This window comes from Cygnus olor, chromosome 12, assembly GCF_009769625.2.
Source record: "Cygnus olor isolate bCygOlo1 chromosome 12, bCygOlo1.pri.v2, whole genome shotgun sequence".
Taxonomy (NCBI): Eukaryota; Metazoa; Chordata; class Aves; order Anseriformes; family Anatidae; genus Cygnus; species Cygnus olor.
Window position 1 is genome coordinate 13,555,944 of NC_049180.1, and position 25,938 is coordinate 13,581,881.

At 47.0% G+C, this 25,938-nt stretch overlaps 3 protein-coding genes across 4 annotated transcripts in view; 2 read left to right on the forward strand and 1 right to left on the reverse strand.

Annotated features, from left to right (window-relative positions):
• OGFOD1 (2-oxoglutarate and iron dependent oxygenase domain containing 1) overlaps nucleotides 1-10,552 on the reverse strand; it is a 23,496-nt gene extending 12,944 nt beyond the window's left edge. The window contains exons 1-14 of one of the 2 annotated variants that reach the window (XR_005823538.1): nucleotides 10,372-10,552; nucleotides 10,146-10,291; nucleotides 9,387-9,433; nucleotides 9,211-9,311; nucleotides 8,279-8,395; nucleotides 7,691-7,782; nucleotides 6,559-6,687; nucleotides 6,101-6,214; nucleotides 5,295-5,374; nucleotides 4,883-5,178; nucleotides 3,412-3,534; nucleotides 2,481-2,539; nucleotides 1,905-2,210; nucleotides 70-73 (exon numbers count right to left, since the gene is read on the reverse strand). Coding sequence is in view for 1 of the 2 variants with exons in the window: in XM_040570824.1 (XP_040426758.1) it covers nucleotides 2,049-2,210; nucleotides 2,481-2,539; nucleotides 3,412-3,534; nucleotides 4,883-5,178; nucleotides 5,295-5,374; nucleotides 6,101-6,214; nucleotides 6,559-6,687; nucleotides 7,691-7,782; nucleotides 8,279-8,395; nucleotides 9,211-9,311; nucleotides 9,387-9,433; nucleotides 10,146-10,291; nucleotides 10,372-10,537 (1,632 nt within the window). In the remaining variant the exon portion in view is untranslated. Of the gene's footprint in view, nucleotides 1-69; nucleotides 74-1,681; nucleotides 2,211-2,480; nucleotides 2,540-3,411; nucleotides 3,535-4,882; nucleotides 5,179-5,294; nucleotides 5,375-6,100; nucleotides 6,215-6,558; nucleotides 6,688-7,690; nucleotides 7,783-8,278; nucleotides 8,396-9,210; nucleotides 9,312-9,386; nucleotides 9,434-10,145; nucleotides 10,292-10,371 lie in introns of those variants that run through there. The other variant, XM_040570824.1, reaches the window with a different exon arrangement.
• A 50-nt stretch (nucleotides 10,553-10,602) lies between these two features.
• Nucleotides 10,603-17,676, forward strand: NUDT21 (nudix hydrolase 21). The gene is made up of 7 exons (XM_040570825.1): nucleotides 10,603-10,833; nucleotides 12,853-13,053; nucleotides 14,282-14,345; nucleotides 15,047-15,136; nucleotides 15,813-15,888; nucleotides 16,261-16,375; nucleotides 17,390-17,676. The coding sequence occupies exons 1-7, from the start codon at nucleotides 10,718-10,720 to the stop codon at nucleotides 17,409-17,411; spliced, it is 684 nt and encodes a 227-aa protein (XP_040426759.1). The 5' UTR covers nucleotides 10,603-10,717; the 3' UTR covers nucleotides 17,412-17,676.
• Nucleotides 17,677-18,664: 988 nt separating this feature from the next.
• Nucleotides 18,665-25,938, forward strand: part of AMFR (autocrine motility factor receptor) — a 28,974-nt gene continuing 21,700 nt past the window's right edge. The window contains exons 1-4 of the mRNA XM_040570820.1: nucleotides 18,665-18,952; nucleotides 20,387-20,479; nucleotides 22,262-22,426; nucleotides 24,129-24,281. Coding sequence (XP_040426754.1) covers nucleotides 18,743-18,952; nucleotides 20,387-20,479; nucleotides 22,262-22,426; nucleotides 24,129-24,281 — 621 coding nt within the window. The 5' untranslated portion in view covers nucleotides 18,665-18,742. The remainder of the gene's footprint in view (nucleotides 18,953-20,386; nucleotides 20,480-22,261; nucleotides 22,427-24,128; nucleotides 24,282-25,938) is intronic.

A 25,938-nucleotide genomic window follows, 5' to 3' on the forward strand; every position in this document is an offset into this window, starting at 1 on the left:
GCTGACAATGCAGTAGAATATGTAATTTCTTTTTGTTAATTGACTTACTCCCAACTTTGCCTAGCTGACTACACTCTGAATAGCTGGGGTATCTGTAACCTTTGTTTGCAACTACCCAAACATTTTTGATTTTTTTTTTCCTTTGAAATCTCCCATTACTTGTCTTTTTTCCACTGTAGCAGCTCAGAGTAAGGACTTATCTCCTCGTGAATAGCTGTTGCCCAGAAAGGTAATAGTGCCTCAGAAATTAACCTGAATTAGTGATTCACGGAGTTCAATGCACATTTCAGCATTTGTTTCTAGCTTCATGCCCTTGTCTTTGTAAGCAGTTTAAACAGTAGCAGAGGGACGCTAAAACTGAAAGTGTCTGCAGTGCACAGAGAAGCCAGCTTAGGAAAACAAGTCATAGTGTGAACAAGATTGTATCAATCTCTCTCCTAATCCATTTCAGAATAAAGTCATGCCCAAAGTCCTTGCTGCTTCTGCACTGAGGGTGCAGAGTATTTGTGCCATCGCAATTTGCCTTACTTTGAGCTTACTGTTCCTCTGCTGCTAGCTGTGGTCTTACACCACCCCGGTTGTCTTCAGTGAGAATACACCTGGAGCTGGAGACGTAGCAGGCTAAACCAAAGTCACCCTCTCCCGACCCAAAAGATTCAGGAGGAAACGAATGCGCACACTTCCCAGCTTGCTGCAAGCCTGTAGCCTACATTGTCTGGCTTGGCTGATCTGAAAGTACACCTGCGTCTCAGTGCAGAAAAGCTTTAGGCAAGCACATGCATGCCAGGGCCAAGACCACAGCATGGTGTTCTGCTGCCCAGCTGGCTGGCCTCCGTAAGTGCTCAGCCCGTATTCTGCAACAGCACCTCTTAGTGGGCTGACAGCACCTCAGGGGTGACACGTCCAGCACAGTCCTGCATGCAATTAACACGGTAGGCAGGCTACACTTAGTGAAAGTGTGTACCCAGGGAAGGCATGGCACTAAAACCACCAAGTTTCTTACAGCAGTTAGCTGCCTACCAGGTACTGCCTACCACAAGAATTGCATACCTGCTACCTGGAAAGATCTGAGCACCCTCTCTCCAGTGACAGAAGTTACCCTGGAGCCTAGCAGACCCTGAGACAAAACTGTCAACGTGGCAAGAGGCTATGCTGTAGGTGATCCTCCTGCTCCCTGGGGATGATGAGCCAAAAGAGGTGAGTCGACACCTTCCTGCTCCCAGCCCAACCTCTCCTGAGACTGGAGCCGCAACTCTTTCATACCAGAAGCACGAAGCTGTCCCAGTACACGCTCACAAGTAGAGAAGTATATAGGAGCAGGTCTCTCCTCTCACCTACTGCTTGACTTGTAAATTCTTTGGAGTAGGGGCTGCATCTGAGTCTGCCTGCACAGCATTTAGCATAATGAAGTCCAGCTCCCTATTACAGGGCCAAGGCCTTGTCAATGCCAGCGGCTTTATAACCTCACTTTCTTCCTTTGCAATTCCCTAAAGCTGTACAGCTGGAAAAACCTCTTATTTCCTAGGGCAGTTCCATTATTTCTGACACTACAAAAGGTGAACAGTTAAGCTCCAGAAAATGTCTTGGGTATTTTGTAACAGAACTTGCTCAGCTACAGTTTGAAGCATTTAACTGACCCATTTTTTTTTTTTCATTTTTTTTTTTAATAAAAGTCATCAGCCTGGGGCCATGCATGGTTGTAATTTTCACCCTGACAGATGAGAGACTCATCCCACCATGCTATTTCCATGAGAGAACAGCTGGAAAGCTGTGATACAGTAGTTATCAGTTGCATGGGGATGCTCCCTTCCACGTACCATTAAAAGCACTGAAGAGCACGTGTTACAACCAAGTCAGGAGACTGGATTTCTGTGTGTACAGTTAATAAAAAAAGTCACCTGGACCCTCTTTGTAGGGTACAGTTCATATACAATGAGATCAAGTTAGCATCAACAAAGTTTGTCTGGGCTTAGGCAGGCCCCAGCTTGGATAGAAACCTGCCCAAAGCCACCATCACTATTTTCAGTGTGATGAGGGTCACTCAACCATCACTCATAATAGACAAATGAAAAATCCCAAAATCCTTTTCTGTTTGAATGCTTTTTCAGGCGTGCCAAGCTGCGGTGATTGATGTATTTCACAAACTTCATAGTTTCTTTGTCTCTGTATACCAGGGCCAAGCAGTTGTCTTCTGGGTTCACTGTCAACAGCTAGAAGACACAAGAGCAAGGGAAGAAATTAGTTTCAAAAATTGCTTTGCCCGAGTCTTAAGGTTTATAGCGAATGCTCGCCTCTCGAAGCTGAACCCAGAGCTACACCCATGAGTTGTAATTCAGGCAGGAAGCTTGAGAGTAGACATAAAGCTCCTGTGTGATACCAAGCACCCCCAACATTACATTATCATTATGACAAAGTGTAATCATGCCTCTCAACTCTAAACAATTTGTATCTACTTTGCAGCTAGTAACTGAGCTCCTTACCTCTTCATCTTCACCTTTAGCGATGTAGGAAGTAAAGCCTCCATATTCTGGATCCCAGTCTGAAAACAGAACAGAAAGATTCTGAAAGAGTTGAACACTGTCCAGACTCCACACAGCGTTCTTGGAGATGCAATTTTCTTACCCCACTCAGCACAGTGACTGGATCCAGGATTGTCCCCGGTTTACCTCCTGACAGGCTATTTTTTCCCCCTTTATATTCAGAAACAACTTAAAGCAACCATGCAAGACTTGCCTTTTAGCACAGGCAGGCCTTTTAAGGTTGTTTGGCTCTCTGCTCCCCACGTGCAGAACAGTTTTGCCTTAGCAGATATGCAAAAGGATTACAATTCAAGCATGTGCCAGGTGGCTTCAGCCATGCATTCTGGGCTTATCTTGTCAAAAATGCTTATGTTTATATTTTTGTTTTCACCATTATCCAACTAGCAATCAACCTAAAATGCCTTGACATGCCTAAAGAAACTTTTAAAACCCCTAGGCTTTGTGAATTGGAGGCAGTGATGGTTTTGATGAGCAAAAAAGCCAAAAGGAACACTTTCAGCAGCCCTTCTGGCTACCTGACCCTCCACCGTGCACAGAGCAGTGCCGTAGCGGGAGGAAAGCCTGCAAGGTCCTGTCCTTTCCCTCTGCCCCAGCGAGCCCCCCAGGCGCCACCTCCTGGCTGGAAGAGGAGAGGTCATGGGGAAGCAGAGTCAAAGCTGAGCCCAAGGCCTCACCCCCAAATCTTTGTGTAAGGACCACCAAAACCAGTGCTTACACAAAAGAAACGATGAGGATAAAATCTACAAAACCCTCTTAGGTTTGAAAAAGCATGGAAGTTTCTGCTGCTGTAGCAATGCTGCGAATTCAAAGTCCTTCCTTTAGGCAAACCTTGTCAAGGAGCGCGCCACATCTTTCTCTTTTGTCCACTTACCTTCACAGCCACAGAAGAAGAGCAGGTCGAGAGCAAATTCAGTTGCTTGAGCATCATGGACCAGAGTGTAGTGCCCGTTTGTCCAGCGTCGCAGCTCCCCTGCACACACAGGGGTACTTGAGCCTATGGAAGGGAACAAATGTCTCATCAGGCAGGGAAAACAATGAAATTTCACAACAGCTGGCTCCTGCTAAACTCCAGGCATGTGGGGAGCAAGCCCCTGCACTGTTCACAACGCTGTGAAGCCCTCTTTGCTGGGCCCAGCAAAACATAAAGGGAAGAAAAAGTAAAACATCTCAGTCTACTTTTCTAGAGGTGACTCTAAGTTATGCCCTTTGTGCAATGTGGGGCAGAGGTGGGGGATGACAAGATTTGCTCTCTGACAGGTCCAAGAGGCGATGTGGTTTGGTTTAACCAGTTCTTGTGTTTTGTGGTTGTCCCCGTGCACCACCCCAGATTTACAGTAGGGCTCTGAACTTCAAAAGCCAGCAACAACCTGTCTGCTCTGAAAGTAAACTGTGAAGCCAGCAGATGCTTCAGGGAAGATAGTGCTCTGAACTCTTCATGTGAATCCCAGGCAGGTACATCAGAATTTCGGAAAGACTTTATTTTCTCATGGCCCCAGCTCAGTTTTCAATCCAGGCAGCCTCAAACTATGCCTTCCTCCTACATGAGTTTAAAATCACACAGCAGGAGCATTGTAGATAGAAAAAGCGAAATGACTAGCTGTGGAAATCAGAAAAAACGAAGCTTTTGTACCATTTAAGTGTTTGGGTGGGATTTTCAGTAGGACTCGGTTTTTGATTCCTTTTTCTTCCAATGTCCATAAAAGATGAGCATTCAAAAAAAAAATCTACCCTTAAACTTCAAAGCTACTGTCTTAAATAAACAGCACCAATCCATGATTCCAAAATTAGTATTATTGTTTATATACAGTATCTTATTGCTGGCAATTAAGTGGTTGTTTAGGCTGGCAGCATTTTCTGAAAGGTTAAATCTTACTTTTAGGTATTAGTTTTCTAAATCCAAAATTATCTTTACTTCTGATCTCTTCACTTCCTTCTATTTGATTTGGTCTCTCATATAAAAATTTATTTTATATGAAGCAGGAACATGTGGATGTAGAAACCGTGTAACTATTGGCAAAGGATTATCAGGCAATCAACACCCTTCCCTCCTCACCCATGCTTTAACTCCTGCAGAAGTCTTGTCCTGTAGACTTGGGGCTGACAAGGTCTGTTCAAAATGCTGCTCCAATGCATTATTTTAGTCCAAATTCTTTTGCAATGGTCACTTTTTTTTTTTGATACCCAGTCTGACATGCTCCAAATCCCATGCTTGTGCCCTGCGCTCGTTGCAGTGCATGGTGAAATTCTACTTCCATGACAATCTCTGGGAATTCTGCTACCAAAATCCTTAAAGTCAGGATTCTGCTCTAGTCCTTTCATGCTGCTGCTGCTGCTCCACTTACCGTTCTGCGTCTCGCTGTCTTGTGCTTCGGGGATGTTGTCAGGCTGGTTGGGCTGATGGGCACTGCCATCAGCATGTTGGTCAGTCCCATCCTGCTTGGGTTTGGGACTGCTGTGCCCAGCACTGTCCACTGCTCTTCCTTCCCCAGCATCTTCATCCTCATCGGAAGGTGCCAGGAAGTGCAGCTTTAGGCCAGTGAAGTTGGAAAGCAGTAAAAACAAAGCCTCTGAGCGTAAGAACTGCAGGAAGTTCTTCAGGATGTCAGGGAGGCTGTCTTCCTCTGCTGCCTCGTAGAGCCTGAAAGACAGCACAGGTATCAGCAGTGGAGAACCAATGGCCACACTGGTCAGTGCAGCCTCACGGCAGCTCTTGCTTGGCACGGTGTGTAGAAGCAGGATGCTGTTACTTCCTACCTTTTGTTGGGAGGCCCCCGGCTATTCCACTGGATGTCTTCGTTCTCCAAAGCTTCACACAGTAGTTGAAATTTCTCTTTCTAGGAGAGAAAGAGCAGAAACTTGAACATTTACCCTCCAGGTCTCTCTTGGTGTATTATAAGCAGCCATCCTACACCCATAGATAAGGCACTTTAACTTTTTCTTTAACTTTTCAGTGCCTCCTAAGGACTGCTGAACTGAGGGGCATAGGCTGGGCGGGCATTGTGAATTTTCAATGCCAGTGTCTAATAGGTAGGAAATGCTACTTGATTTTCTTCTTGGTGAGAATGTAAATTCGCTGAGATACAGATGCTCAGTAAACCAGGGGTAAGTCAGCCTTGAGAAGCAAAGCCTTTCAAGTAAGACAAAACCATTGTGGGTATTGGTTTTACATACAGGTCGAGTTCCCTGAGTGCTCCTTAGCTGCGAGAGCTTGAGGGACAGGTAAGGACACTCCGGTCATCACAGGAAGGATGACGTGTTTCCATCCTTCTGCTTTGCTTCTAGTAGGAAAAAAGAATGGTAAAGCAAAGTTTTTGGGTTTTGATGTGTCCCTACACAGCAGTGTACAGGCAGCGAGCAGGTGATCCAACCACAGAATCACAGAATGGTTGAGGTCGGAAGGGACTTGTTGAGGTCATCTTGTCCAGCCCCCTTCAGGCTGTGAAATAAGGTGTTTTAGTTGCTGTACAAGCAAGGCCTTTCCCAGCCTGCGTGATGTGTGGTCACTACTAGCCCCGAGACCCATTCTGGCAGACCACATCAGATGGAACCATGGGGCTTACCTTAAGAAAATCCTTCAGGAGAATTTCTGATCGCTCCTCAAATTCCTCCTGGATTTGAGCTTGGGAGTCCATGTCCAAATAAACTAGATTGATCCACTCATACAAGATTTCATGCTGGAAGGGAAATGGATTTGAATAGTGTACTTGAAAAAGTAAGAACGATTCCCCAGTTCCTCCTTGCCCAACTGGTCACTGGGCTAGATTCTACCCCCAAGACACCATTTATTTCTTTTTTTAATTGCACAAAGAGTATTAGCTGCATTCTCTGCGCCGTTGTTGGCATGCACGAAAGAGATATACAAGAGGGAAACTAGCCACAAGTGTACGGACAGAAACAAAAAGAATGGGGTAAGTTAAAGATTACAGCATCCCCAAGCACTGTTGTGTCCCAAGCAGGTACTCCAGCTGACATGAAAGAAATGGAAATGCAGGTAAGCAAATTTAGGCTTGCTACTCACATCGTAAGGGATGTGTGGGCTCCTGGGCAAGGGAGCTTCAATGTAGGGCGCAGGTCTGTCTATTGGTGGGCCGTGAAACCAGCCGCTCACTGACAGGCGGCACTTCTCCTCCGACAGAATCTCTGACACCTGTAACAACGTTGAGCAGCACGTTACTGTTTAGACCACATAACATTTAAGGACTAGTTGTAACAGGCTACATAGACTCGTCGTAAGATGCAGACTTGACTCCAGAGAGCCTACTACACGCAGACAGAAGTCAGACAAGGGCTATAACAAACTGGGTTATTCTCTGAGAGAGGGCTAAAGCAAACTCTGATGCTCAAATCCATTGTAGATTTCCAAAATCCTAGCATGAGCTCCCAGCAGAACTCACTCCCCCCCTCTGATAGCTTGAGCAAAGGTTGAGTCACTTTATTATTAAAAGTAATGTCAGTTTTCTACCACTTGTTCTGTTGAAGAACCAGCCAGCACAGGCTGCAAAACTTAGCTGCCACAGGTTAATCTGGAAACTCAGAATACAGATGAGCATGTGGGCCACAGCAGGCTATACTGGTCTCATTTTTGTCTTTTAGTTTTTAAAAAGTGCTGTAATACAAGCTATCATGAAGGGCACTTGCCTGATGCCTTTGGCTCTGGATTAAACCTTTCAGACTAAGAGCTAATCTTTTATCCTGGCACTTAAACTGGTCTGTGGAAACCCTTGTTTTTCACAGTGATAGCCACCGATAAACATTGATTTAATCAAATTGTGCACAGACTTAAATTGGGCTAAACTGAACAGCTGCAGATTCGAGGGTGCTGAACTGTAATGGCAGTGTGAAGAGAGCCATCCCCTTACGACTGGTTGCTAGCCACCCACTGTCATCAATTTCTGAACAGCACATGAAGACTTTGGAACTTTTTCTTCCCCAAGATGATGAAGCTAGACGGATGGTTTAAAGCTGTCTGTCAGTTCCTTCCTCCTTAAAGTCACTAGCCTTTAACACACAGCACTTAGCATAAGTATCTGTCCCGACTGCGTACACTTCTCCCTTTTCCTTCTCCCCAACCCACCAGGACTGTTATTACACACAGAATGAATAACCACAACAGTAAGAAAAAACAAAATGAATAAAAGGCAGTTCCTTGCCTGGTGGAAAGAGACTGGAGACACTTCAAAGAAAACCAGCGTGTTCCACGAAGGCGTTAATGACTTGATGATTTTCTGTGGCTGAAAGTGTTCTGAGGAGGAAGAAAGCATACTCTGGTTAAGATAAGAACTGGCACTTGCTAGGAACTGACATTTCTCTGACTTCATGACCTTGTGACTGCTGAGACACCCGGGTGTAAGGGATGGAGCTCAGAGCAAGAGCCTGATGAGCAATCAGTGAACTTCTGTTGCTGGAAAGGGAAGTTATCTCTGTCATACTAAAGTTCCAAGCACAGTTACTGGCTTCACTTCTATCCTGCTCCCACTCTTGGCTCTTGCAGAAAAGCAGGGAAAAAAAGGATTCCCCTCTTTATTGGCCTCTCTTTTTCCTCTGCTGTCACCCACCGGCTTTGCCTGCAAAGACTACTACAGCCCCTCTCCAAGGTGCAAATTTTATCTATATATCAGCTTTTCTGAATTAGGAGTAGATTATTTATCTTCCTTGTACTGCTTGAGGGCAGAGTTGCTGCAAGGGGTACATAAGCTCCATCTTTTTCAGCCACCTGAGGCTAAGCTCCAAGCCCTTACCATCTGTGCTAAACAGGTCCAGCGTCCCCCCATCGCTTTTCTCCCAGGGTGGCACAAGGTACAGGATAAAAGCAATCCTCCGACCCTCCAGCTCATCGTCGTGGCACAGTAAGACATCTGCAATTACACACATTTTGCTACAGTAGAACCTATTATACATACAATTAATTTCAATGGCTGCTTCTCAGCTTTGTCCCCACAAGGATACAAGAAACAACGTGCCCTTCCCAAGAACTGTAGTGTCACCGGTCAGCATCACCACCACAGCAAGAGCAATGCTGTGGGATTCCACTGTAACTGATGGATTAGCCCACTCTGAAGATGCAGCCGGTTACAATTCTTGTCACCCACCCTCTGCAGCTATTGCTGGGTACAGTGGACAGAGATTCCTACATTAATCGGGGATTCAAGGTCTGATTCTCTAATGCGCCACTGCCCTTTGAGGAGGTTTGTTGCTGGAGGGGGGTGGATCTCTAAGAAGAGGCCAACAGTTGGTTGTGCAGAAAACTTCAGAGTTAAGAGCAGTAAAAATATCCCCGGCCTGAGGTGATTTTTCATGACTAAAAGACTAGGTGAGGTGACATTTTACCATCGGACTTCACAAACCGCACTCAGGAGCTGCACACCTCTCCCTGCTGCATGGCACTGAGCACACAAGGGGCGAGGCAGCAAGCTCAGGCTGAACATCTCCAAAAAGGCAGGGGCTTGCAACAACACTGGGCCGAATCAGAGCTACCAGCAGCATGACTGCAGCGATGGCTTTTCCGTAATCTGGACTTCACGTGTTTCTTCTCTGATTGTGACTTTTGCCAGCTTCTTGGACCTTCTTGGCATTAGAAGGGGCTAGCAGGGGGTTTGGTGGGTCTTCTGCAGAAATACAGCTCCCTACACACCCACAGAAGCGTCAGGGAAAGGACCGCTGGCAGACTGACCGGTACACTCGTATTTAGCGCAGGAGATGTCGATGGTGGGCTGCAGCTCGATCTGGGTGATGGCGGACAGCCACACTCGGACGTCTCCACTCAGCGCTTGCCTGCAGAGCCAACACAAGGTAAGGCAGGCCCAGGGCCAGCCCCGGCTCCTTCCCCGAGGATCCCCGGGCCTTTACCTCAGCGCGGCGACGTGCGGCTCTGGCCGGGCCCCCAGCTCCTCGGACTGCGGCGGCCCATGGGAGGGTAGGAGGGAAGCGGTTAGGGCAGCCCTGCTCCTGGACACCCCTGGGGCCCTGCTCCTGGACACTGCTAGAATCTCCTGGACCCTGCTCCTGGACGCCCCCCGGCCCCCAAACCCCTGGTCCCTGGGCTCCCCTGGGCCCAGCTCCCCGGTCCTGCTCCTGGACAAACCCCTTGCCCCCAAACCCCTCATCCCCTGGTCCCCATTCCCCCCCAGACCCCCTCCAACCCACCATCCCTGCTCCCTGGACCCCCTGGTCCCAGACACTCTCCCCCCCCGGTCCCTGCTCCCTGGCTCCCACTCTCTGGGCCCCCCTAACCCCTGATACCCCCATCCCCTGACCCCAAACCCCCCTGTTCCCCCTCCCCTGACCCCAGACACCCCCTGTTCCCCATCCCCTGACCCCAGACACCCCCTGTTCCCCATCCCTTAAACCCAGAACCCCCCGTTCCCCATTCCCTGACCCCTGTTCCCCATCCCCATCCCCTGACCCCAGAAACCCACGTTCCCTATCCCCTGACCCCAGAAATCCCTGTTCCGCATCCCTTAACCCCAGAACCCCCCATTCGCCATTCCCTGACCCCCATTCCCCATCCCCTGACCCCAGCAACCGCCGGTCCCCGACCCCAGCCCCCCCCGGTCCCCGACCCCGGGCCCCCCAGCCCCCCCGCCCCCCCCCCCCCCCGGCCCGCACCTGCCGCAGCGAGACGAGGTCGTTGCGGCGCCGTCGGAAGCCGAGGCCCAGCAGCTCGTCGCTCAGCGCCGCCGCGAAGGCCGGGCTGGCCAGGAAGCGGGGCAGCACGCCGTGCCGGAACGGCGCCGGCTCCACCGACACCGCCGCTGCGGGGGGAAACGCACCGCTGTCGGTACCGGGGGCACCGGGGGGGGGGACGGAGGGGGGGGGGAAGCCGGGCTCGTACCGTCCCGGAGCGGCTCCCCGCGGGCCCAAGCCGCCGCCGCCCGCTCCCTCAGCGCCGCATCCCCGAGGGCAGCGCAGAGCTCGGCGCTCGCCGCCCGCCGCCCCCGCTTCTCGCCGCCGCCGCCGCCGCCCGCCGCCGCCGCCGCCCCGCGCCGCTTGGCGCCCATGGCGGTCCGGGAGCCTGCACCGGGAACTACGACTCCCAGCAGCCCCCGCGGGCAGGAGGAGCGGCTGCGCCTCGTCTCGCCGCTCCTCTCTATGGTCGGAAGCGCGGCGCGGGCGGGTTCCGGGCGGTTAATGGCGGACGGCGCTCCCGCCGCCCTGCTGCCCGCGCTGCCCTCGCCGCCATGTCGGTGGTGCCGCCCAACCGCTCGCAGACCGGCTGGCCCCGCGGGGTCAACCAGTTCGGCAACAAGTACATCCAGCAGACCAAGCCGCTGACCCTCGAGAGGACCATCAACCTGTGAGCGCCCCTCCAGCGGTCGGCCTCGCCGGGGGCTGAGGGGAAGGCGCCAGGGGGAGGCTTCTGAGGGGCCCTGGGGGCTTCTGGGGGGCTTCTGAGGGGTGCTGGGGGCAGCAGGGGAGACTTTTAGTCTGGAGAAGAGGAGGCTCAGGGGAGACCTCGTTGCTCTCTGCAACCGCCTGAAAGGAAGGTGTGGGGAGCTGGGGGTCGGCCCCTTCTCGCAGGTAACCAGTGATAGGACCAGAGGGGACGGCCTCACGTTGTGCCAGGGGAGGCTCAGGCTGGAAATGAGGAGACATTTCTTCTCAGAAAGAGCAGTCAGGCGTTGGGACGGGTTGCCCAGGGAGGTGGTGGCGTCACCGTCCCTGGGGGTGTTCAAGGAGAGGTTGGACGTGGTGCTTGGGCACATGGTTCAGTGGGTGACATGGGTGGTAGGGGGTGGTTGGACCAGGTGGTCTTGGAGGGCTTTTCCAACCTTTGTGATTCTGCGGTTCTGATTGCAAGGGGTCAGGGAGAGGCAGCACGGAGTGAAGGGTGGCCCCTCTATCCCTCCTGGGGCTTTCGGGGCGACTCCTGGGAGAGCAATGGGGCTCTGCTGCCTTTGGGCTCACATAGTGTGGGCAGCAGCATGTGGTTAGATCCTGCTGCTGCCGAGTGGGCTGGGTGTTGTAATTCAACTTCACAGCGGTTACTACCTGACAAAGTTTGTATCTATGGCAGAAAGCAGTTATTTGCTACGCGTACTTTCATTGCATGAGAAGGCATCTGTTTTTGCTGTCTTCTCTGAGTAAACTCTGATGCATTCTTTGGGAAATACGCCTGTCAAGCTGCAAAGCAGTAAATGTGAACTACGATAGTCAATATTCACTGTTAGCCATTAATCAAACAAATTAGTGCTTGCTGCTTGGTATAGCTGGGTTTATTCACTTATTGTAGAAGTTTAAATGTTAGTTTCTAAGGTTGGAATATTTTTGTGGTGTTTCTGAAGAGAAGAATCAGTGGGAAACTATTATCAACTTTTTTTTGTAAAGCACAAGCTAACAGTTTTGAGGTATGAACTAATGTACTCACACATACAGGGTATTACAGGGTAACACAGTGGGTTATTAGTATGGCTCTCTGGGAATCAAAAAGAAAGGAAATGAATGGAAATGTAGGTGGTTCTAAGTGCAAGGGGAGAAGCTTGCTCGTGAAGGTATCTGCAGTTAGGAAATTAATTTTGGCTCCCTTGTGTACCTGAGAATGGCTCCAACAACTGGAAGTGGCTTGTGATTTCTTTGTTACTTGCATTTAGTTGTACAGTAATGTTTTCCTGTTGCCCTCTGTGCTTTCTTGGACTGTTTAATTTCTTGCATTTAGTTTTCCTTTCTTTTGATTCTTCTCGCTCTACTCAGTCTCTGTTACCTATAGAAATCTCTTCAGGGTACGCTGTGTTGTCCGTAGAGGATGCAGAGGTCCGGCACCTAAGCCACCTGCATGATCTGCTCAAGCTCTTCTTACCCCAGGCTCCCAGCCCTGCACTTGACACTCAGCGTTCCCCTTCCGTGATCCAGGCATCTCATTTTCCACTTCAAAGCAAAACCTCTTCTAACAGTTCGGTTCTCAGGCTCTTCATCGCGCCTGCAGAAACGGAGGCTGTCCTGTGCAGCTTCCAACCTTCCCAGCAGAGTTTTTCTCTCCCGTCCCTTTCCCAGCTCCTCTCAGAGCCTCAGCTGCGTTTGCTGTGCGGTGTGCAGGTCAAAGCTGGTTGCTGGCACATCTGGAGTTCTCTGCCTGCTTCTGAATCGGCACCGTAACAGCGTGTCCGATCAGCCTGGCTTCCTGCACTTGTATGTCCTCGAGCAGATCTTGGTGTCATGCAGGTGCTGCGACTCAGCTTGCCAGCGAGACCTAGCCCAGGGCAGTGACTGAGTTACCATTTGCTCAAGCAGGGATGGTTCTGCCACAGGGCAAATGCTGTGTGCTTGTGATTTAAATCTATTTTTCATGTTATACGCTAAATTTTTTTTTCCTTTATAGATATCCTCTTACCAACTACACCTTTGGTACAAAGGAGCCCCTTTATGAGAAGGACAGTTCAGTGGCAGCTCGCTTTCAACGCATGAGAGAAGAATTTGACAAAATCGGCATGAGGCGGACAGTGGAAGGGGTTCTGATCGTACACGAGCATAGACTGCCCCACGTGTTGTTACTGCAGCTGGGGACGACTTTTTTCAAGCTGTAAGTCTCTGCTGATTGATTGTACCTTCTAAATCCAACCTTAACATCCCAGACCTTGAAATGTTCTTATTAGAAGCTAAAACACGACCGACTCTGATAGGTATTTTGAAGGGGATTCATTTGTTGCAAGGACATAGTCTGGGAAAAGTTTTTTTGGATGACGAAGTTTTCCTCTAAAATATATGTGTTTGACTCACGAGCGGGGGTCACTTTGGTTTTGGACCAACTGGAAATCTTCATTACAGTGCATCAGCATTCCTGTTTAACACTCTTATCAGAGACAGGGTTTTGTTCTTACGCTGTTAGGAAAGCTGTTATGCTTAAATACCCCTATGGTATGGCTGCAGAAATGGTAAAGTGAAGCTCAGGGCATAAACCCTGATAAACGCGGAACAGGATCTGTTTACAAAACTACCGGGTAGGCTGGATACAATAAGAAAGGCATTTGAATTTGTGAGGAAAAACGTGTCAGTTGGTTTAACAGTTATCACTACGGGAGTGAAATTTTAGTTTGGATCATACGATGGTGGTGGTGGAGGTTGTTTTCTTGTTTTAAACTGGGTGGACTGGACTTGAGACGAGTTACAACCAGTAACACAAGCAGTGTGTGTTTTTAACACTTGTGGTGTTTGCCCTCAAGTGATGGAGAAAAATCTAACTTGATATCCAGATGCTTTTTTGATGTCTTGATTTGGGGTGTGTATGTGGACTAAATAGGCTAGACTCTGACCATTTTTCAAAAAAAAAAACTTGTGGTGATGTAAATGTCCTTTTATTTTTTCATTAATCTTGCATTAAATGCAGGATGGTTCCCCACTTGACTTTTATGCTTCTGTATGCTTCACTAAGGGCTGTTTTTGAGATTAGAACGACTACAGTTGATATTTACAAGCCTTTCTTTGATTTCTGATGGTTTTGTATTGTTGTTTAAGTTTCACCTTTTAAATGCCCCGTTCGTTAACAAGTGTACTGTCATACTTTTGTCCTATTGAAGTTAAAGTCTTGTGTACGGTTTTATTTTTCAAAGGGACATATGGTAGCCCTTTTAGCTTTGGTGAAGGCTATCCTTTTGTCTTCAGCTTTGACAAGGTTAGATGTGGAAGTTCAGATGCAAGAGCCTTGAGTGAATTTGTAGCTCCCCGCCTGGAAGCATGTCCGAACTTACCTGTGAAAGTCTGTAAATACTGTAACACGTAAACCTAGCTTTAATCATTGATTATTTTAACAGACCTGGTGGTGAACTCAATCCAGGAGAAGATGAGGTAGAGGGGCTCAAACGCTTAATGACAGAGGTCTGTTTTCTTTTGTTATGTTGCAATTCTGGAATGTTATAGAATGTTGAATTATTCTAGTGTTAGTTGAATAGCCAAAGAATTAAAGTAGTCTCCTTATCACTTTCGTTATTCCGATGCCTTTGTGTTTGGTTGTAAAATGTTCTTGGGTAGCTAACAAAGTAAACAGTAAGTTCTCGTTTACCTGCGTGGTGAGAGGGTGACCGGGCGGTCCAGTGGCAGCCCCCCTACCTACCACTCAAGTCCTGTGTTCGTTTGCAGCTTTGCTTTTGGGCTGGCTTCAGGCGAGTGAGCCTGCAGATGGGCAGTAAAGTGTGTTGCTGAGCACGACTGAGGACTAGTTTTTGAGACAGTTTTCACAACACACCAGTTAATAGCTTAAATGCACTCCACTGAACCTCAATTAATATTGTCAGGTAGCGTAGCATGGCATTTTGTTCTTCCTGTCGGTCGTGTGGCCCTCAGTACAACTGAATGTAGCGTGGAGTTTGAAATGTTTTCTAAAGTGTCCTTGTCCTGTCAAGAGAGGTTTTTATGATAAAATGTCACTTTACACGAATATTCATTAAAAAAAAAAAAGCTGTTCCAGAGTAGGCCTGATCTACATCCCTTATTACAGCAAGTCTTTGTGCTTCCAGTATATGTTTTCTAAAATTTTTGCTTGGGGTATTTAATTTTGACTGTAACTGGGTATTTGATAGATACTGGGCCGTCAGGATGGTGTTCAGCAAGACTGGGTGATCGATGACTGCATTGGCAACTGGTGGAGACCGAACTTCGAACCTCCGCAGGTGAGCATTTCTCTTGGCTTTCATTTTCTTAAATATTGATCATTTTTTCCAAAAGTTTTCAACCTGCCAGTTGGGCTTTTAGACTACCTGCTATGCGAGCCATTTATTTATTTATTTATTTATTTTTAATCTATTTCATCTACTTTCTGTGACTGAGGACAAACTCCAAAGTTTTTCTTCTGGAAACTCCCTCTGCCTCCTCACACCTGTTTTGATGGGTGAGAAAGCATGGATGTAATAGTTTCCAGTCCCTTGCTAAGCTAGGCACACCATTTAAACTCATTTGAGCTATTTTAACCACAATGGAAACCCGTTCACTGGTACGTATGGAGCAGATGCCCTGTGAATAAAATGGTCTGGCCTGACTGCTCCGGTTCTGAATGCTCCGATCCTGAGAATACTTGCTCAGTTTGCTATATTCCACATTTCTGTTCTGTTGGGTTGTGTTAACTGGTAGTGAGTACTGGTACCTCTTGAGATCCTCCGGAGAGTTGTGAAGGCAACAGCATTCCTTCTTGATCCTTTCTCGCAAAAGCTGTTTTCATTATTTGTTGACATGAAAGAACGTTGGACATGCTGAAAACTTGGACAGTGCTTGATAACTTATAAATGAGCATTTAAGAACACACTGTATTTTCAAAGCTCTGTACAACCAAACTTCTTATTTTTCTTCCAGTATCCCTATATCCCAGCTCATATTACAAAACCAAAAGAGCACAAAAAGCTTTTCTTGGTCCAGCTTCAAGAAAAAGGTAAGTGTTTGTTTGCAACAGAATATTGTATTTATAAAACTCTAAATGCTTGCACTTCATGCAAGGAAATGTGGTAGCAAGTTCATTTTCATATGCTTGCAGTTGTTTATAGTTAATCATTTAAAAAAAAATCTGGTATCAGTTTTGAAGCTAGGTGATCCTTTGAGCACAAGGTCCTAGTAAATTCCCATTCCTGCTCCCACATCATGTGTACAACTCTGTATTTAACTGTGAAGGGAATAAACCTGCTCTAGTACTACAGTGCTGTGTGTAGTGATCTTGCTTAGAGACTGGGGGGGTGATACCTTGTCTGAATGCTTGGTGGATTTTTTTTTTTTTGTTTAATATTAATCAACTCACATTTATTTGTAGCTTTGTTTGCAGTCCCCAAAAATTACAAGCTGGTTGCTGCACCGTTGTTTGAGCTCTATGACAATGCACCGGGATATGGACCTATTATTTCCAGCCTTCCTCAACTTTTGAGCAGGTATATTATGTTCATATGTAGTGTAGTTTTGGGGAACTTTGACTAGTGCAAGGCTAGGCACTACAGAATCAAATTATAAAAAAGGTTTCAGCTATCCCAAAGAGCTTAGAGTCTGGCTCAGACAAATTGAGATGGATGCATAATGTCAGGTGAAGAGCTGAGGGACACGAGGACGTATTAGATGGTGTGGACACTTCAGAGGCAGTGGTTGTATCTTACCAGCACCAAAATCCTATTTGGCAACTTTAGCAAAGGAAAACCTGAAAGATAGCGGGGGCAAAGTTGCGGAAGCGTTAAGTATCAGCTTCTTATAAGTGTTTGGAACAGTGTGGGAGGAGAAGCCAAGATGTTTATTTGAAGCACTGAGTTAGGTGTTGTGTGTTTTCCTCCGTCTAGTCCCAATTTTGGCACTTGTTGCTATGGGGCCTTTCCCCCTCCCTGCTCTGTCTAAAGGTAGCAGATACTTTCTCCTGAGTACCAGGGAAGCACTGGCTATTACACAGCCAAACAACAGTTTGGCACCAGTGAAACAGCTTCATCCCAACAAGGACATCAGGAAGCTGAGATGGAGCCTTTCTTTCGCTTTGTGAGTGTGTGTACAGTGCTCTTCTGTCTGCTGGGAAATGTAGTTGACAAGAATTAGCTCTTCTGTTGAGTCTGTCTGCTACCCTTTGAGTGTGTAAAGCTGGCTCTGGTAACAGAAATGCTGTGAAAGAGTTGCTGATGGGTTACATAATCCTCACTGGTATTTTCATATCTGTGAAGTTCTCTTAACAGATGAAATAATTATTTCTTTTGCAGCCTTAAGAGACTGATGTGCAATGCTAGCATTGGCTGTTAAAAATAACGCTTCTTGCTATGCTAAAGTTGTCTTATGGAAAAAAAAATCACTTTTCCTCTGTCAGATGGAGTCTTATCAAGAACAAAAACAAAACGTATGCTTATTCATTCCAAACTGTCAGTTAAATAAAAACAACACAAGTCTCTCATGTGGTATAACCCTTTTAATTTTAGGTTCAACTTTATCTACAACTGAGCTCCCACATACCTGAAGAGTCTGATAGAAGAAGCCGTCTCTGTGAGCACAGCTTTAAAATGTAGAGAAAAGAATGTGTGTGACAAGGATTTTTTTATGTTGTTCTTTACCTGAAGTCCACTGAACTTTCTATTGTATGAATAGAGAAGTGAATCTCAACTGTTTGAGTAGTGGGATGGCAATGTGATAGATATCAGTGTTTTAATCACCTTTCATTGTAATACTCACCATTTTTTTTGTACACCATTAAACAAAATGGGTCTGATTCTGTTTGTCTTTCAGTGTGTTTGTTTGTTTGTTTGTTTTTTTGCTGTGGTTGTCTTCTACTTTTAAGAACATATTTTAAGATTTGTTACTTTCCTGGAGGAATACAGAAAACCTTGAGAACAAGAGGATCTGACCATTCAGGGCACATTTGGATGCTCCAATTTTCATCCCTGAGCAGAGACTTAGTCTGATGGAGAGACTGAAAAGTACAACCAGGTGCAATATAATTTTGAGCCTTTTTTTAACTTGGAGAACTGAGTTTGTGTTTTGAGAGAGAGTCTAAATACTTAAAGGCATGGGTAGCCATTTTTAAAAGTTTATCCAAAATAAGCTGTAGGCATTGCTGTTTGTACAGGGCTTTCACAAAATAAAACGTGCATCTTCACCCTCTCTGTCCCCTAAAGAAAGTAACAGACTAACACAGGTCAATTCTGCTGGACTGGCCTGAGAGCCAATTAAATATAGAAGTGAAATTCATTTTATATATTGTCCGTAGCTACAGGATTGAGCCTGGCTCACGTTGAAGTGTTTTGCCCATGCCACACGCAGGCGGTTCTGCATTATGCTGAACTCCTGTAGCAGCCCAGGGTGCTGTGTCATGGTGCGAGGGATCCCGACGCTTCAGCTTGCTCTTCTCAGCGTTTCAGCCTCTTGCAGGTTGCGGCAGCCCCCACATCTATATGCACTTTTTTTTTTACGTACTCGGCGGGCTGAGTCACTGCCTTTACCCTTCTGCCTTTGCCTTGCACCTCTTCCAAAGCCTTGTTCCCGAATTCTGCGCCCGCCCTGCTGCTCGTGCCCCGGTCTGGGTGGCAGAACCAACCCTCCCCGGCTCCGGGGGAGCCCCAACGGCACCCGGGGGCCGTGACTCAGCCCCCCGCGCCCCGACCCGACCGAGCCGGGAGCCGGGCCCGCTCCCGGGGCCTTCCCCTTCCCCTTCTCCCTTCCCCTTCCCCGGCCCCGGCGGGGGCGGCGCGGCCCGGCCCCGGCGAGGGGCGGTACCGGGGGCCGGGCGGGCTCTAGGCCGCAGGAAGCGGGCCCGCGGCCCGCAGGGGGGCTCCGCGATGCCGCTGCTGTTCCTGGAGCGCTTCCCCTGGCCCAGCCTCCGCACCTACACCGCGCTCAGCGCCCTGGCGCTGCTGGCCGCCGCCTTCAGCGCCTACCGCGCCCTCGGACGGGCCCCCGAAACCGACGGCGCCGAGCCCCAGCCGCGGGGCGGGCCGCGGGCCCTGGACGTCGCCTCCTTCCTGCTCTCCGACAGCCTCTGCGTCTGGGTGAGGCCCGGGCCGGCCGCCGGGGGCTCGGCCCTCAGCGCCCCGCCGCCCCCGAGCCGCCCCGGGGCCCCCCCCGAGGCCTGCGGCGGGGCCGGGCCGGGCCCTGCGCGGCGGCGGTGGGCGGGAGGGCCGGGGGCGGCGGGCTCGGCTTGAGCCCTCTTTTGGCACGGGCTGCCCCGGGCCGAGCCTCCGGGGTGAGGCTGAGGGGGACGGGGGGAGCCGGGCGGCGGGGCGCGAGCCGCCCTCGGTGGGAGGTTTGGGGGAAATTGGGGGAAATCGGCCCTGCGGGGGGGGTGCTGCGGGGCCCGGGGCACCTGCAGCCCTGGAACCGCTCGGGGGGCTGGTGGCTCAGCTAGGAATCTTTGAGAGGCAGCATCAGCTATTTGAGCTTCCTTTATTTTTTTCAAGAATTAACACTTAAAGTAATGTAGATAAGAGAAGGCATCCACACCATCTTAAAAAAATATTTATATACCTCTTGAAGCCCAAATGAGTTTGAGTGGCGATAGCATAAGAGTAAACGAGTGATTCTTGCTTTGCTGATCTCTCTGTGGTCTAGCTGAACTTAAGGCTCGACAAGGGGATGTCAAAAATGCCCGGCTGAACTCTTGCTGCATAACTTTCTGATGTTCATCAGTGAAAGGTGGTATTTGCTGTAATGCAGGTGTCCACCTTACTTGCTTGGCCGAGGCTTTGATTTTGAGAATGCTGAGCCCATTCAGCCTGCTGAGGCTGTTTGGAAACTTGGTGTTAGGACCTTAAATTAAGAGCCCTGGAAAAGTTGATTGTGTGTCTTAGAAATGACAGGGCGATGCTGCATCATCACCTCCCCCAGCCTTTTACTGTTTTGTGTAGGTCAACAGTTAATTACAAATTTCTTCGTCAGATATGACAGTTTTCCAGGCCTGTGTGTTCGGCTCCTTACTGCTTCGCTTTAAAGCAGTCTCCCAGGAAGCATGTGAGCAGTGTTGTTACAGAAAGCTTGCGTGCTATTGTGTGTTTCAAGACTGTGTCTGAATCTTCCTCCTGTAACAACAGATTCAAGCTGGAGTTGTTTAAGATGTATACTTAACTTGCATCTCCTGTACGTTAAGCAAAATAAGCGTCTTGGCGATCTGTAGGTTTTGACCCCGTGCTCCTTAGTGCTAAAGTTTGCTAATCTGCATAAAACAGTTTACCACGAAGCGTTAGGTTTGTTTGTTGGATTTACTGGTATATCAAATGTTAGTATTTCTAGAAGAAAGTTGTGACTTATGAGCTACTGTCCTGTCTTAGAAGAGGCCAGGCTTAAATTTCACCAAAAAAAAAAAAAAAGCAGCCAAAACTATTTAATAAACAATGGAAGACTCTGTTAGACTCGTTCTTTTCCCTTCTCTCCCTTCCTTTTTGAGTAGGGCAAAAGTATTTGTTACTGACTGCTTTATTTCCGTGCAGGTACTAGTGAACACTGCTTGCTGTTTTCTGATGTTGGTCGCTAAACTAATCCAGTATGTGGTGTTTGGTCCTCTTCGTGTCAGCGAGAGGCAGGTAAGAGAGCAATGCATTGCACTGGTGTCTCTGGTGTTGAATAATTTCGTGGTGTGTAACTGGTGTGGTTTTCTATATGGAACTGCTTAAGTTACACAATAAATTTTAAAACAAATTTAATTTCTACTACTTGGAGTTCTCACTTCTGAAAATGCTATCCAATAACACCATACAGAAAACAATCTACCCAAGAAACCCCTCATAGTTAGCCAGTATATCTGCAGTTACAAACTTCCAGTTTATGTCTGGAGTGAACTTTTCTTTTTCATTGTCCTAATTGTATTTTATAAGCCCACGGTCAGTTTGAAAATCCTGCTTCCTTAATAAACTTTGTCAGATTTCTTACAAGTCCACCTCGTTTCAGAGTATTTATAACATCCGTATATTCTTCCCTAGTCTGATTGCATTTGGCAGCATTTCTCCATTGCATTTCATAGTTAGTTATCGGCACTGGCAGCTGGAGTTCCCTCTCGTACCTTGTTTTGTGCCTTAGCTGCTCGAGAAGTGCACGTGCTCTCCAGCCTCAGGCACTGAGCGGATGGTTGATCCACCCCAGGTGTAAGAGGCAGTAGGTAGGCATATGCCTGGAGAAAGGAGGTGATCAGGTCTGAAGGCTCATGCTGCTCGTCCTGCTCTGAGGCTAGGTGAGAATGTTTTTAAAAATTCAGTAAGAGGACCATTAAAGCCACGTTTTATTCTTAAATCAGGATCCTGCAAAAGATAAAAGCGGCAGCAGTGGTTGGAATAGTATATATTTTAAAAATAATCATGTAATTGCAGTGCTCTAGGAAAAATCAGGCTATGATTATTTTTGAGACGCAGAGCCGAGGCACCTAAATCTTCATGAATAGCCATGGATCCCTCACGGCCTATTGTGCTTGCGATTCCCTCCCCTTACAGCCTCCAAGTGAAGTGTTTTACAAACAGGGCACTCTGAAACTGCATTGGGCCAGACTTTTTTTCATCTATGTTGACTGTGAGGATGCGGAATTGTAACCAGTGATAATTTCCAAGATGTTCTCCACCCTCTTAAAATGAGAAGTAGCAGGCAATAACTGTGGATCCATTTGCTTTTGGACAGTGGGATAAGCTTCAGTCCTCATTTAGAGGTTATTAATATTGGTGAGCCAAAACTGGCAGCATTGGGAAGGAATTCTGGGCCTGTCTTAACTCTTGTCCTGGTGATTTCATCATGTTCCTTAACCAAACATTCTATTCCATAACATTTTTCTCTCCTCAACAAACTGGCTTTCTGTCTGCTGCTTGAGAAGATCATACTTTTTCTTTCATGCTGCATGTGCGTGGAAATACATTTTTTTTTTAATCGCTCATCCGTTTCATTCTCCACTGTAGGCACTGTGCTTTTTAAGAGCTGACTTTCTTATCTTTTCCTTTCTCTCTACTTTTGACAGGTACTTTTGGGAGCGTGGTGCTAGGCTATTTGGACATCATGTCACTTAATGTGGCTGTTCTTCTGGTCAACACAGCAGGGAGAACTTTGTATTTGAGGCCCAGTAGCTGTGTTGCTTGGGTGTGGAAAATCAAATATTAGGGACTTCTAATGTTTTTAGTATTTTTTTTTAAGTTCAGTAATGGTAACAAATACTATTATAGATGTGTATGCATCTGGCTTTTGCTAACACATTGTCATGTTCCTGTTTCCATCTTCTTTCTCTCTTCCCCTCCCTCACTCCCCTATGTATTATTTACTTTGGGCAGGGAGTTTTATGCTTGTGGGTTGTCAGTGCTTTCACGGCAGTAACCAAACGTCTTCCTTTTCAGCATCTCAAGGATAAGTTCTGGAATTTCATCTTCTACAAGTTCATCTTTATTTTTGGCGTGCTGAATGTTCAGACAGTGGAAGAAGTGGTTATGTGGTGCCTCTGGTTCTCTGGGCTCGTGTTTCTTCATCTCATGGTTCAGCTCTGCAAGGATCGCTTTGAATATGTAAGTTTTGATTAAGGGCTATCTTTTGGGTTATGCAAATTCCATTTCTGGTTTAGGCACTGGCTCATTATAGGTTGCAAACAGATCATTGAGACCTTCTCCCCACCTGAGGTGCTGAACATGTGTGCTTCCATTAGCTTCAAATAGTTGCTTCAGAATGCCATGTCAATCTTACTCCTTTGGTTTTCCCAGCAGATAAATAGAGCGGAAGAGGTTTATTTTCTTTAATAAATTGTTCCTTACATGTGCCCTGTAATTACTGTTACATAATGCTGTGAGATGTTTTCATAGCTCTTCTCAGTGAAGAAATCTTGACAGCAGAACATCCCTTAGAACAGTGCCCTCCGGGACTGGTCCATAAAACCTCCTTCTGTGAATTCTGTGCTCATGTTTCAAGCTCATTTACATCTACCCAATGTTGACTGCCAATACACAGCACAACATTCTTCATAAGCTATATCCAGTTTCTGTTAATACCAGGAATAATTTTGGTTGAGAGACACAGGAAAGCTAGGCAAGAAGAGGGAACTGGAATTTGAACAATAAATCTTGCTCTTTAAACATTTATAATGCACATACGTTTTCCTCTGCTCCTCTGTCCTGGCTAAAAGTTCTAACTAAATTGAATCCATGAATTTCCTTTTGGTAGCTTTGCAATTTATTATTATTTTTATTAATATCTAGTAAGGCCTGTTAATTCACAAGTAGCTAAGCACTAAGCTTGAAACTAGTTTGGTTGGGGTTAGGAAAATTAAGGCAGAAATGAATGAGGCAGACGTTATGGTAGTCTTGGTGTAGTTCAGAAAGCTGTAAAAGAACAAAGCTCATGTGGGAAAGAATCCTTATTATACCCCTCTGCCTTCAAAGCATGTATATAAAACAAGGAAGAAAGAATCAATTTAAAAACAAAGCATGGGAGTCAACTTCAGTCAGACCAGAGTGAAGCTTTGGACAACTCCTTTCGTTGTCCCATTCTTCCCCTTCCTGCCCTGAAAATAAGGGGATGGAACGCTAAAATCCATTGCCTCTTGGGTCATTTTTGATTTAGACAGTCCAGATGTAGCCTACTGTTAAAGGAGTTTAGATAATTAATATGTTATATATACTATTGAATGAGACACAGAACTATTTTCAGTAAGCTCTGTCCAGCAGTCTCTAGCTGCAAGTGAGTTTTTGGGGGAGATGTCTACTTTCATCAATGTCGTTAAGTTCTGGAAGATAAAGCTGGACAAATTCAGGTTAGCTGTGAGGTAAAAAAAAAACAAAACATGCAGAGTAATTATTCTCATTGCTCAAAGCCTTTAAATAAAGGTTAGGTGTCTTTCTAAAACACGTGTTCATCTGAAGCAGATGCTGTGGGTTTGATACAGAAGCTACTGGGTGAGAAAGTGCCTGTGTTTTTCTCACACAGGTGACCTGAACATTATATCAGATAATCATAATGATCCCTTCTGGCTTGAAAAAAACACCCTGTGAATGTAAATGACAGGGAGATGAGCAATGCTTTGGGATGGTGCATTGTGTTAGCTTTATTCTACATCACTTACTGCTATGCCGCATGGTTGAGGTCGCAAAACCTCATGGTTTTATTCTGGAAAGCAAAAGATTTTCCTGAACTAGGTCTTGTCTAGGGAGGCGAGTATGGAGGGCAGGGTGGATGAAGTGCTTCTTTAAACCTGTTGCTTACATTTTTGTGTTGCAGCTCTCCTTTTCTCCTACGACACCCATGAGCAGCCACATCAGAGTGCTGACCCTGCTCATCGCCATGCTCCTGTCCTGCTGCGGCCTGGCTGTCGTCTGTGCGGTTATTGGCTACACCCACGGCATGCACACCTTGGCTTTCATGGCGGCAGAGGTGAGGCTACCTTTGGGTGTCCTTGTTCCTGCTGTGCTTTTCATTCCTCCTTTTGGGGTGCATGACACTCCTTGGTTTGCGGTGGGTTTTCTTTTAGCTTCCCACAAGGAAGAAACTCTGAAGATGCATAAAATCCCCTCCTCTTTGTTTTAGAATAGTTGCCAGATCTGCATGCTTTCCCTGCTTAGAGCTTAAGCCCACAAATACTCTTTGTCTGAAGAAAAGGATGAGAAGCTAAATCTGTAAGATGATGCTGAAATCAAATGGCAGTGTATGAAAAAATAATGGTTGTGCTTCACGAACATTGCAAGAAGGGTTAGTTGAAATAGCCATTAGAGAGAGAGAGCGTGTACATGAACATGTAATGTGCACTTCAGCCTGTTTCTCTGAGGTGGTATTTTCTATTTAATTTCTCCCAGAAAGTGAGTAACATCCTTTCCCTAAGGCGTGCTCATGGGATTTGCTTCTGTTTGTGTGAAAAGTTGCATCTCGGGTGAGCTGAGCAGCTCGTGTTTGTGCACTCCACAAACATCAATATGTTTGTGGGGCAAGCATCAATATGTTTGTGGGGCAAAGATCAGCATGCTTGTGACATGATGGTTGTTGCACTCTGCCTGAGGAGGTGACAGTCTTACAGGGGTGGCAACGAGTATAACTGCAATTAAGTCGCACAGGCACATCCTTAGTTCAGATAGCAAGTAGCACGTGTGATTTACTTTTCTTCTCCACTACCTTGAGTTCATACTCGGAGTTAGCGAGGAGCAAAGAAAACAATCAGCTGGTACATCTTACAATACTGTGCTGGTCACACCAAGCTCAGTTATTTAACACATGGGTTTACTGTCCTTTAAATATGAGAATATGCAGTGGGGCCAGGTTTGCAGTTACATGATGGAAGAATATTGAAGATTTCAGTCTGTCTCTAATAGCTGGGGTCTCATTAATGGTGCGTCTCTTATCTTCGCTTGGCAGAAGGATGTATCTGCCTTGTACCCGCCTGGGGCAGGTTTATCAGGGAGGGTCACGGTTCTGAAGTGTTGCCTCCTTGGCTCTGAACAGTGTCGTGGTGGACGTGTTTTGGGCTGCAGGATAGGGGCCAGGTATTTGTTCCAGTGGGATCTGTTCTGTCTGCTTATTAATAAAGGAGAGCATAAGTGTGTGGTCCTCAACCAAGCTGTAGGTGTGCAGCAGAGGAGGTTTATGGAGAATGTGTAGGAAAGGGCTCCTGGTGTTTGAGGCCATTTGGAGTTGAGGTTTGCTGCTGGGTTTGATAGTCACAAGTCGACTCTGGAAAGCTGCCTGATCGTTCACTGACCTCACTTATACTTTGGCCTCTGCAGTACCCAAAAGCAATGAGCTCCAGGTCTCGCTCTGCTTTGTGTACGCAAACGAGTCCTTCTAGTTGTTGTGACTCACCTCCCTGATAACGGCCCTGGCTGTTTTCTCATAGTTCGTGATGAAATACGGCACAGAACCATTCCCTCTTGACTCTTCGTCACGTTGTTTGCAATTTTATAGACCTTTCACCTGTTCCCCTTCTGATTCTCCTTCCAGCAGAAGAAATCTAGTCTGTTTAATCTTTCCTCGTATGAAATTGTCCAACCTTGTCCTTTCCTGCACCTTTTTAATATGGGTGACCACAAGGAGTTCCCTTGGT